This window comes from Haliotis rubra, unplaced genomic scaffold (assembly GCF_003918875.1).
Source record: "Haliotis rubra isolate DU_JTF1 unplaced genomic scaffold, ASM391887v1 Scf67, whole genome shotgun sequence".
NCBI classification, from domain to species: Eukaryota; Metazoa; Mollusca; class Gastropoda; order Lepetellida; family Haliotidae; genus Haliotis; species Haliotis rubra.
The window spans coordinates 2036594-2050202 of NW_025767379.1; the positions used below are offsets into that span (position 1 = coordinate 2036594).

The 13609-nt window shown below is 38.3% G+C and overlaps 1 protein-coding gene across 1 annotated transcript in view; it reads left to right on the top strand.

The window, feature by feature from the left end:
* Nucleotides 1-12411, top strand: part of LOC124257641 (tubulin polyglutamylase TTLL11-like) — a 50776-nt gene extending 38365 nt beyond the window's left edge. Inside the window, 5 exon segments of the mRNA XM_046691749.1 lie at nt 9260-9358; nt 9360-9472; nt 9980-10480; nt 10802-10905; nt 12020-12411. Coding sequence (XP_046547705.1) covers nt 9260-9358; nt 9360-9472; nt 9980-10480; nt 10802-10905; nt 12020-12402 — 1200 coding nt within the window. The 3' untranslated portion in view covers nt 12403-12411.
* Nucleotides 12412-13609: the final 1198 nt, after the last annotated feature.

Genomic DNA, 13609 nt, shown 5'->3' on the forward strand with positions numbered 1-13609 from the left:
CCTTTAATGTGACATGTTGTTTAAGAATCAGAATCAGTATTTATCTTTGCAATTATTTCATTGTTACATATGTTATATTTGGGATTACACTTTCTTAGTAAAGTACAGATTCTAGTACTTTTTCGGTTGAGTCCCATCCGGGATTCGAACCCACACCCTCAGAGTCAGGCACCTAAATGCCAGCACACTAAGTCAGACGCTAGACCGCTCAGCCACCATGGCTTCCACAACTGGACAACTGGTAGCCTAGACTGCGGAGTTTGTGTAGCCCTTTTGTGGAACAGATTTTGTATCAAGAAAGGATAACAAGATATGATGAACAATTTGTTTATTACAGTCAGACCCAAACTGTGGTGTAGTTTCTCACACTATCATCAAGCATCAGCAAGATTTGTGTCAGTTAAAACAGAACTGTGTCACACGATGAGACTGATATGTCAAACTCGTATATCCAGGATATTTTGACAATGAAAAATCATACATAAATGTGTTTTAAAATAGTTGCTAAGCAATATAATTTCAGTATACCTCAATAAAAATTGTTTTTACATTTTTAAAACATAAATTGGTTTGATTTTATGGACAAAATTTGCAAAAAAGATCAAGTTTATTTGAAAGACATTACCTGAAGCTAACTGGTGGCATCTTTTTGCTGAGAATATGTATCTGCTGACATGTTAAACTTGAAGATACTAATGACATTATCTACGACCAAGTGGGGCGGTTAGGTAACCTAGTGGTTAAAGCGGTTGCACGTCAGGCCGAAGACCCGGTTCAATGTGTGAAGCCCACCTCTGATTGATGGAATATTGCTAAAAGCAGCGTAAAATTAAATTCACTCACTCACTCACTCACTCACTCACTCACTCACTCACTCACTCACTCACTCACTCACTCACTCACTCACTCACTCACTCACTCACTCACTCACTCACTCACTCACTCACTCACTCACTCACTCACCGGTGAGCCCCAGTGCTTGGACAGACTTTCTAGAATGCTTGGGTCAGGCTACAGGGTGTACGGTTCTAGTGGAATGTTTCTGAGGACTTCATACACACATTATAAAATATACCATCAAAGAATAGACCTGGAAACATTTTGCTAATACCTTTGGTGACAGTTGAATTCCTCCATAGTAATGGAATAAAGGCTTGTGCCAAGACTTCAAAGGCTTCAGGAATGAAGAATCTAAGCCCTATACATCGTCCTGGGTGTAATATACATATATATGGCACGTCTACTTATACCATTAATAGTGTTTGTTAAAGGGGTGGGGTCCTGTATAAGGAGAATATCATCCTGATCTCCTATATATGCCAGTCATACATTCATAAGTCACATACATTATCATGAGGTCAAGGGAGTCCTTTCATTAATGTAGAATTTGTACTTGATCCATTGTCTATGATTAGATTTTACTTTTGTTTTAGATGTTTGCTTGTCCAAATGTACATCATATAGTTTGGTGTTCTTGTTTTATCATTGGGTTAATATCAAACTGTTTAGCCAGAGAGGTAATTATGGTTAACTTCAAGAATAGTTGGTTGGATGGGCACCCTACAAGGGTTCATTGGAATGTTTGGGGCCTCATGTACCAGGAGTTCTATAACAGTGACATCTTTTACTTTGACATTACACATATCCACAAACACTTGTATTAAATGAGGAAATTATGAATACACAATGCCATTTAGAAAGTGGTCAAATGTAACATGTTATATTTGGGAGTACACTTTCTCAGTAAAGTAGACATTTTAGACATTTCTGTGATTACACAATGCCATTTAGAAAGTAGTCAAATGTAACATGTTATATTTGGGAGTACACTTTCTCAGTAAAGTAGAGATTTTAGACATTTCTGTGATTACACAATGCCATTTAGAAAGTGGTCAAATGTAACATGTTATATTTGGGAGTTTTACACTTTCTCAGTACACTTTTTCAGTATAGTAGAATGTATTTTAGACATTTCTGTGATTACACAATGCCATTTAGAAAGTGGTCAAATGTAACATGTTATATTTGGGAGTACACTTTCTCAGTATAGTAGAGATTTTAGACATTTCTGTGATTACACAATGCCATTTAGAAAGTGGTCAAATGTAACATGTTATATTTGGGAGTACACTTTCTCAGTATAGTAGAGATTTTAGACATTTCTGTGATTACACAATGCCATTTAGAAAGTGGTCAAATGTAACATGTTATATTTGGGAGTACACTTTCTCAGTAAAGTAGAGATTTTAGACATTTCTGTGATTACACAATGCCATTTAGAAAGTAGTCAAATGTAACATGTTATATTTGGGAGTACACTTTCTCAGTAAAGTAGTAGAGATTTTAGACATTTCTGTGATTACACAATGCCATTTAGAAAGTGGTCAAATGTAACATGTTATATTTGGGAGTACACTTTCTCAGTAAAGTAGAGATTTTAGACATTTCTGTGATTACACAATGCCATTTAGAAAGTGGTCAAATGTAACATGTTATATTTGGGAGTACACTTTCTCAGTAAAGTAGAGATTTTAGACATTTCTGTGATTACACAATGCCATTTAGAAAGTGGTCAAATGTAACATGTTATATTTGGGAGTACACTTTCTCAGTAAAGTAGAGATTTTAGACATTTCTGTGATTACACAATGCCATTTAGAAAGTAGTCAAATGTAACATGTTATATTTGGGTCAAATGTAACACACTTTCTCAGTATAGTAGAGATTTTAGACATTTCTGTGATTACACAATGCCATTTAGAAAGTAGTCAAATGTAACATGTTATATTTGGGAGTACACTTTCTCAGTATAGTAGAGATTTTAGACATTTCTGTGATTACACAATGCCATTTAGAAAGTAGTCAAATGTAACATGTTATATTTGGGAGTACACTTTCTCAGTATAGTAGAGATTTTAGACATTTCTGTGATTACACAATGCCATTTAGAAAGTAGTCAAATGTAACGTGTTATATTTGGGAGTTCACTTTCTCAGTATAGTAGAGATTTTAGACATTTCTGTGATTACACAATGCCATTTAGAAAGTAGTCAAATGTAACGTGTTATATTGGGGAGTTCACTTTCTCAGTATAGTAGAGATTTTAGTACGTTTGTTGGGTTGAGTTCCATCCGGGATTTGAACCCACCGCCTCAGAGTCAGGCACCTAATCACCAGTGGGTTAGACAGCTGACGTTTACAACATTGTAAACTGTTCACTACAAATATAGGTGAGCTACTGTGCCGTGGCACTGTTTCTTATTCTATGAGTATATGTATCCTATTCAGCAAAGGAAATGTTTGCTAGGGATAAGCTGACAATGAAAGCAAAACCAGATTAAAGTATGAAGCCAACCACCTAAGCAGCCATTCATCAAGCCAATAACAGTCCAACAAAGTACTTCAATGACCCTTTTCACCGACATATCCACTGACTTTCAATATTCATGATCTGTTCTGATTGATTTGTATGTCACACTTCTACATTTTGGAGTATCATAGCGTCATCGTTCCTGTAGCCTTAGTGTGTGGCAGAATAGCATGTTATGTCCATTGGGGAATAAATACACTACACCACAGGTGGCCATGAATAAATAACTACTATTGATGATATTTGTGATATGATAATTAGTTCATGAAGTCCTCTGTGCAGGTCTCAGTTCATGCCTAGACAAGGTTTCCTTATTCGTAGCTCACCTGAATTAAAGTCAAGAGAATTCCAGGCTGCTTCTCCTTCATATTCAGTCGCACTAAAATCTGTTGGCACTCCAGTGTGATATCTCATTGTGGGACACCTTCATTAGAGGTTTGGGCGGGGGGTAGCCTAGTGGACATAGCGTTTTCTTGTCATGCCGAAGACCCGGGTTCGATTCCCACATGGGTACAGTATGTGAAGCCCATTTCTGGTGTTTCCCGCTGTGATATTACTGGAATATTGCTAAAAGCAGTGTAAAACTAGACTCACTTACTCATTAGAGGTTTTGTCAGGTAATTTTTGTAATCATCCAATCAGAGTCAAAGCTTATAAATCAGCACATCTGATTTCTGTCTTGAAAAAGAACTAAAATGAAAAGTAAGTTCTTGGAAAATGTTTCTAATTCCAGCTGGAATATAAATAACCTGATGTCTTCCTTGCTTTGAAGTCTCTTGCTGGTGCAATTTGTTTACCTCGTCTTTGTTGCCATGTTGAAAATGGCAAAGGAGTAGTGGCTAGAGAAAAATAAAGCAATTCTTTTAACATTGTTTCATAAAAGAATAGTCTTTAGATGGACTGAGTGGAAAGAGAAAGTTGTTCTACTGTTTCTATATATTTCATATATTTCTATATTTCTTGTATGATGCATTGTGGGTAAAGTAACTATTCTTCCATCAAGTGCAGGTCTGTTGTGAATGATATGTCAAATTTATTGAAACAGTCTACTGTAAAGTATGCATAAAACATGCTGAGATGAGTTTACATCCATTTCACAGACACAAACAATTGCCATAGCAACATCAGCCAACATTCAAGGCAGTTTGTCATTGCCAGGATTTTAGTAGAGCATATTTTTGTAGCAAGGCCTGTATGAGAAGATTGTTTGAACACATCCACTTTGGTATAAAATGACTTCCATTTTATGTGTCAGTTATTTATCTAGAGAGGAAATGTTTATATTTTATAAAAAATATATTTAAAAAAACAGCCTATAGAAAAACACGTTCTTATTGCAGTTAGATCCAAAATTACTTTGTGTGGCCTGACTAGTTGAAAGGGTGTGCCTACATATTGAGAGAGACAACAAAGTGTTAAGAAACAAAATGGTCAATCTCTACAGCCATTAAGCAGGAGAGCAGGTTTGTACAATAGTACCGGAGTTGGACAAACTCGTCACACAACCTGCTCCACAGCAGGCAGATTTGATTAATATTTTATTTGTAGTCAGCAATGAGAAAATCCTTTATTGCTAGGTGTGGATCCCAGTGGCTGTTTACCCATATTTACCACAGTAACCACACTGAACTCAAAATGGTTTCTTGTGTTGTATCCGTCGTTGCTGTGTGCTGAGTATTTTATTGTGCTCAGTGAGGCAGTAGGGTTTGAACATTAATTTTATTTCTAGCAATGGAAACATCCAAATTGATTTCTTCAATGTTACTTGGGTATCAAAATATTGGGGAGGGTGATATTCAATTTATCAAGCTCTCTCATCTATTTTTTTAAAGACACAGAAAACATCAATATTGATTTCTTCAATGTTACATGGGTATCAAAATATTGGGGAGGGTGTTATTCAATTTATTAAGCTCTCTCATCTATTTTTTCCAAGACACTGACAACACTGAAAACATCCATATTGATTTCTTCAATATACTTGGGCCTCCAAATATTTGGGTTCACCATGTTCTGTTTCTTAAGCATTGATCTAATTCACACTTACAACATCAGGGCTCAAGATAAGGGCCGTATCGGCGTATGTACGGATAGAAAATATGCACGATACGATGGGAAATAATTTAGAAACGTAGCAGATACGCACCACAGCAGTGGTGTACAGTCTTTAAATCATTTACAGACGTATTTATCTGAAAAAAGTATTGTTTATTGTTTATTGACCTGTTTACATAAGAGTAGCAATGTTGTGGTGCATATATGAAACGAAACACAAGATTACTGATATGCCATTAAATTCCATTCAGTACTCTAAATGTACTCTTAAGTTTTTCCAGTACTCCTATATTGAAAACATAAGGAGTACGTACTCCTGATGTTGAAAAATTATCTGGAGCCCTGCAACATTTGTTTCAAACCATAGCTTGTATGTCCATTTATAAAGAATGATTCTTAAATTGGATTGAAAGTTTTAGTTGCTTAAATCTGGTTGAGAACAGAGTTGGAATGACACTTGGAACCAATGTACATGTATATACCCTAGGTGTCTAGAATGGAGTTGGAATGACACCTGGAATCAATGTACAATATACCCTAGGTGTCTAGAATGGAACCGATGTACAATATACCCTAGGTGTCTAGAATGGAACCGATGTACAATACCAGTGTACAATATACCCTAGGTGTCTAGAATGGAACCAATGTACAATATACCCTAGGTGTCTAGAATGGAACCAGTGTACAATATACCCTAGGTGTCTAGAATGGAACCGATGTACAATATACCCTAGGTGTCTAGAATGGAACCAGTGTACAATATACCCTAGGTGTCTAGAATGGAACCAATGTACAATATACCCTAGGTGTCTAGAATGGAACCAGTGTACAATATACCCTAGGTGTCTAGAATGGAACCAATGTACAATATACCTAGGTGTCTAGAATGGAACCAGTGTACAATATACCCTAGGTGTCTAGAATGGAACCAGTGTACAATATACCCTAGGTGTCTAGAATGGAACCATGTACAATATACCCTAGGTGTCTAGAATGGAACCAATGTACAATATACCCTAGGTGTCTAGAATGGAACCAGTGTACAATATACCCTAGGTGTCTAGAATGGAACCAGTGTACAATATACCCTAGGTGTCTAGAATGGAACCAGTGTACAATATACCCTAGGTGTCTATGAATGGAACCAATGTGTACAATATACCCTAGGTGTCTAGAATGGAACCAGTGTACAATATACCCTAGGTGTCTAGAATGGAACCAGTGTACAATATACCCTAGGTGTCTAGAATGGAACCAGTGTACAATATACCCTAGGTGTCTAGAATGGAACCAATGTACAATATACCCTAGGTGTCTATATACCCTAGGTGTCTAGAATGGAACCAGTGTACAATATACCCTAGGTGTCTAGAATGGAACCAGTGTACAATATACCCTAGGTGTCTAGAATGGAACCAGTGTACAATATACCCTAGGTGTCTAGGTGTCTAGATGGAACCAGTGTACAATATACCCTAGGTGTCTAGAATAACCAGTACAATATACCCTAGGTGTGGAACCAGAATGGAACCAGTGTACAATATACCCTAGGTGTCTAGAATGGAACCAGTGTACAATATACCCTAGGTGTCTAGAATGGAACCGATGTACAATATACCCTAGGTGTCTAGAATGGAACCAGTGTACAATATACCCTAGGTGTCTAGAATGGAACCAGTGTACAATATACAAGGTATACCCTAGGTGTCTAGAATGGAACCAATGTACAATATACCCTAGGTGTCTAGGAATGGAACCCAGTGTACAATATACCCTAGGTGTCTAGAGATGGAACCAGTGTACAATATACCCTAGGTGTCTAGAATGGAACCAGTGTACAATATACCCTAGGTGTCTAGAATGGAACCATGTATATACCTAGGTGTCTAGAATGGAACCAGTGTACAATATACCCTAGGTGTCTAGAATGGAACCAGTGTACAATATACCCTAGGTGTCTAGAATGGAACCAGTGTACAATATACCCTAGGTGTCTAGAATGGAACCAGTGTACAATATACCCTAGGTGTCTAGAATGGAACCAGTGTACAATATACCCTAGGTGTCTAGAATGGAACCAGTGTACAATATACCCTAGGTGTCTAATGGAACCAGTGTACAATATACCCTAGGTGTCTAGAATGGAACCAACAATATACCCTAGGTGTCTAGAATGGAACCAGTGTACAATATACCCTAGGTGTCTAGAATGGAACCAAACAATATACCCTAGGTGTAGAATGGAACCAATGTACAATATACCCTAGGTGTCTAGAATGGAACCAGTGTACAATATACCCTAGGTGTCTAGAATGGAACCACAGTGTACAATATACCCTAGGTGTCTAGAATGGAACCAGTGTACAATATACCCTAGGTGTAGGTGTCCCTAGAAATGGAACCAATGTACAATATACCCTAGGTGTCTAGAATGGAACCAATGTACAATATACCCTAGGTGTCTAGAATGGAACCAGTGTACAATATACCCTAGGTGTCTAGAATGGAACCAGTGTACAATATACCAATATACTAGGTGTCTAGAATGGAACCAGTGTACAATATACCCTAGGGTGTCTAGAATAGGTGTCTAGAATGGAACCAGTGTACAATATACCCTAGGTGTCTAGAATGGGAACCCCTAGGTGTCTAGAATGGAACCAGTGTACAATATACCCTAGGTGTACAATGGAACCAGTGTACACCCTAGGTGTCTAGAATGGAACCAGTGTACAATATACCCTAGGTGTCTAGAATGGAACCAGTGTACAATATACCCTAGGTGTCTAGAATGGAACCGATGTACAATATACCCTAGGTGTCTAGAATGGAACCAATGTACAATATACCCTAGGTGTCTAGAATGGAACCAGTGTACAATATACCCTAGGTGTCTAGAATGGAACCAGTGTACAATATACCCTAGGTGTCTAGAATGGAACCGATGTACAATATACCCTAGGTGTCTAGAATGGAACCAGTGTACAATATACCCTAGGTGTCTAGAATGGAACCATGTACAATATACCCTAGGTGTCTAGAATGGAACCAATGTACAATATACCCTAGGTGTCTAGAATGGAACCAGTGTACAATATACCCTAGGTGTCTAGAATGGAACCAGTGTACAATATACCCTAGGTGTCTAGAATGGAACCGATGTACAATATACCCTAGGTGTCTAGAATGGAACCAATGTACATGTATATACCCTAGGTGTCTAGAATGGAGTTGGAATGACTGGAGATTCAAATCAACCCTAACCCAGATCTTCACGGGTTCATGAAAACTGCTGAAGAAAATGGCCCCAAAAATCCTTGACACTTAGAAGTAAATGTTTTGACCATAACAAGTTTTCCTTTCATTTCATTTCATTCACCAACCTAGCACTGTTTGTATCTAAAGCCACCAGCAAATACTGTGGGTGCAAATACTACCCATTACTACCCATTAAAATATTCCCCAAAAAAACTTTCACCCAATTTGAATTGGCTGAAATGGGAAACACATGCGATGTGTTTCAGCCTGAGAACGAACCAGACAGTTGGCCTTCAATATCTTACTAGCCCTCTGACATAATGTAGCCAGCCAGTTGACCTGGGGGAGCAGGCAAGTGGCCTTCAATATCTGACTAGCCCTCTGACATAATGTAGCCAGCCAGGAGATAGCAGAATAGCAGTAATCTCACTGTCTTAAAAAAGTTAAGGATCATGATAAATTTTTGTGGATATTTTTATAAAATTATGTGCTCTGTCTCCGCTTAAAAATATCCTTAAAAATATTCATGATCCAAATTTTTTATGGTCAGTATATGTTGTTTTTTTGTGACGTCAGATTCTCGGCTTTGATATCCTGCTGCTGAAGAGCCTGAAGCCGATCCTGCTGGAGGTGAACGCCAACCCCAGCCTCAGCATCTTCGGGGAGCAGGAGGTGCTGCCCGGGGGTGTTCGAGTGTGTCGAGAGTCTCAAGGATGAAGAGGTCAAAGTTCCTCTTGTCAAGGACTCTCTACTCCTCATTGCGCCAAAAAATAAATTCACACGTAAAAAGTAAGTTGCAAATTTTGGTTGTCCACTCAGTGATTATTGGACATTATCGTTTGCTATTTTTATCATTATCAACATCATCTACTTATCATTTTCTCTGACAATTTCTTGCTCATTGTCTTTTTCATTATCTAGAAAAGTATCTAAATCATTATCTACATCATAACTTTGTTCATTGTGTTAGTACATAAAAACTATATTTCATAGCCATAGAGTATGTATGATATTATCAATGACCCAATTTCATGTTGACAATTATCACTAATTCTTTGCGATTGACGATACATCAGATAATCAATTTTTTTAAAACGTTATCCTCATTGTTAACTTTGTAATTATCTTCATCATTGTTTGAGTAATTCTTATGGACATAATCTTAATGACAGTCTTCATCATTGTCTGAATCAATTTTTTATCATTATTGAGTTCATTATCCTCATTGTTAACTTTGTAATTATCTTGTTGGGGTAATTATTGTGGACATAATCTTGATGACATCTTCATCATCAGCTGCAGACAACATCGCCGACACAGAAACCTCAACAACGCCAACAACCAGCAGAGACAGGGAGAGACGGCCATCATCATCAAGATGGAGGAGATGACCGTTGTCAAGGAGACTGCCATCAGGATCATGGACCCCAGCATGGAGGTTGACAATGACGACAAGAAGGAGGACAGCCACGACAAAAGTGCAGAAGACAGTGATGGGAGAACTGACTCTGATGATCGAGCCACAGACTCCGATAACAAAATGGAGGAGGGAGACAGTGGGCGGGACGATGATGACTCTGGAGGGGGAGAAGATGAAGAAGAAGAAGAGGAGGAGGAGGAAGAGAAGAAGGACGAGGAAGACACAGAGTCTTGTTTGAAGCGGATATTTCCTGATGTCTATGGATCCCAGTTTGACTACCTGCGGCTGATGGAGAGACTCTCTACACTGTTCACAAAGTCACTAGGGGTGCGAGGAGCTCATCGGATTGGTCCAACAGCTTTCAGAATGTTTGCAAGGTAAATTCTATATTATCCTTCAGTGTGACTTGTCTCTCACAGATCATATTCTGATTAACAGGTGAAACTTTTAAACAAAGGTTAGATATGGCACTGAGTAAATATCCTTGAAGTTGAGTTTGGACTTCCTATCGTAGTAAATGAGTTTTTGAGATGTATCAGATGTGGACAAAAATATTGAACAAATTCATATTATTAAAAGATTTTGATTCTCCATTCTCTTATTTCTGAGGTATGAAATATGTATTTATCTTTTTTATTTTGGTTCAGTTAAAGTTTGAATAATTAAATCATTTACCCTTTGATTATTAACCATTTCAGAAAATGTCGTCTGAATCGCAGAGGAGTAACCAATGCATCGGTAGATATCCTATACATAGATTATCAAAGGAAATGGGAGTTCATGAACCCCGATCGTACATCAGGTAAGTCAAATGTCAAGGTCACTTAATTATCGAATGTTAAGTACATTTACACACCTGAATCTGCATATCATTTTTTCCTCGGTCACAAATTTCAAAACACAACAAAAAATTCTGCCTGTCATAAACGATTCCACCAGATTGGTTTGATCAACATTCAGATCCTTTTGACCACATTTTACTGAACAGAAACAGCTGCATCCTTTATCACAGTGAGTGAGTGAGTGAGTTTAGTTTTATGCTGCTTTTAGCAATATCCCAGCAGTATCTACACCAGAAATGGGCTTCGCATATTGTGCCCATGTGGGGAATCGAACCCAGGTCTTCAGTATGACGAGCGAGCGCCTTAACCACTAGGCTACCACACCGCCCTCTTTAAAACAGAAGTATAGGACGTCCTTCCATTATGATCCAGTGACATAAGAGGGCCACATCAATTCCAAAAACTACTCCATATTCGTCTCAATCATAGATAACTCATTTTTGGTTTCCCCATGCCGTGATATTGCTGGAATATTGCTGAAGGTGGCGATACTCTACTCACTCACTCACTCGATCACAGTTAAGCAGTGTTGATAGCATGCCTAACAAGCTATAACTGCAAATGTGAAAAGATTTACTGCATACGTTGAATATGATCTGTTTGACTGGCATTTAGAAGTTGGTGACTAATAAGAAAGATTGTTTATGGATAACAACTTCTTTTATTATATATGATGCACCGTTTCGGTATGGATTCTTATACCGTTGTCAAGCAAGAGTGAAGTACTACAGCACAGAACAGACTTATATACATGAACAGGGATTAAGTAATAACAACATGTGGGTAGGAATCAAGGGGATTAACAACAACAACAAGGCACGGTGGTAATAATGTAGTGACAATAGGAGGAAGCCAATGGTCCTAGAGGCAGAAACAAAATATACATGGCTGATGAGATCAATTAACAATGATAGCTGGAGTGCTCTAATCTGTTGTTTCTATCAGTTCATTGTATGCAGAAGGGATGAGATATCCCTGGTCTCTGTTGATTGAGGGCTTGTGTCTCCGGATTTGAACTGCTTCTGCAAGTTTTCTATGTTGAATATGTCTTTGTCAGCTTGCATTTCATTTCAGGTTTGGGATTCCAGGGATTCGTTGATGCATGTTTCGAGATTTCCCGACGCAAGTTCTTCAAGACAAACCGTCGTGACATGTTGGAATGCTTCATCAGTTACTGTGAGGAGGGACTGAATGAACATAAACAGGAAGAGGAGGCACTCCGACGCAGGTTCTCACGGCCTCCACGACGCCTCCTCCGACGTCCTGTTCATTTGTTTCAGAGATCCACAGTTACCTCCCTTGAAGAAGAGCCCATCCACAGTGTCTATGAACAGCCGCTCGTAAGGAGGAGTGTGACTTTTGCAAAATCCTCCGACTTCAGCTTGTTGATGAGCCAGAAAAGGAAGCAGACGTACAAGCCCAAGCCGCTGAGTCTGTACTCTTCTGATGACGACTGACTAGGCAAAGTGTGGCAGTAATTTAAAGGAAAATCTTCAAGCACTGCTAGAAAGATGCCAATGTCTGAGGACATGTTTTTCACTTATTTACATATAAACTTCCTCCAAACCATATGCTGTCAAAATATTATTGAACAAAACACTTTGTTAAAATTGATAACAGCACTTTTTTAAAGCATGGTCAGTAAGCTTAACCTTTACTTAAGTCAAAGAGTTATGCCCCCTTTCTTATCACAGAAATGGGATCCTATGTAACCCCAGTGGGATTAAGCTTTAGATGAAGAGAGACAGAAGGCATGTTGGAATCCTGAATCATTAAAACTTCCCTGCCTTACCATGGTAGATAGTTCCTTCATCCAAGGACCAGACGTCCAGCTCTTCCAAGAGTAATATCACCAGCCTGATCTGTATCAATATTCAGATAAGGTCCTGGAGCAAACAGCCAACCTACACCGATTATATTGCAATTAATGTATATATTGTTAGTATCCATGACAAGTCTCCACTTTCTTGGTACCAGACAACTGGAAAACTGAACAAGGTGTTCCTAGCTTGCAAAATAACCTGGAAGGTCTTGGAGATTTTGAGAACAAGGCCAAAGTAGACCTAGAAGTCATTGGTATATGCAAATATTGTCTGTTAAATGTTTTAGGGTGCTGAAGTAATGATTCATTGAATCATGTTGAAATTGTGACTGTTGTCAATCAAGAGTGAAAGTACTACAGCACAGAACAGACTTATATACATCAACAGGGATTAAGTAATAATAATAATAAGTGTTCTTGTATAGGCACTTAATAAAATCAAACTGCAAGGCAATTTCTCTAGAGGCTAAAAGATAGAGTGATCTGAAGAAAGGATTAAAGTTCATAAGCTTGTTTAAAAGGAAAGTTTTCAGTTGGGACTGGAAAGATTCCACGGACGTGCTTGTCGGATGTGAAGAGGCAGTGAGTTCCAGAAAAGGGGAGCTGTGTAAAGAACTGTCTATGTCCATATGACTTTAATCTGACCTTTGGGGACATTCAACTGACAATTAGAACTTGATCTTAAAAGCCGTGGTGGGACATATTCACTGAGGAGATCTTTCAGATAGATTGGAGCTTTGTCATGGAGGCACTTGAAAGCGAGAGTGAGGATTTTATATTCTATTCTCTGTTTACCAGTGGGCAGCCAATGTAAGCGTATCAGCAATAACAACATGTGGGTA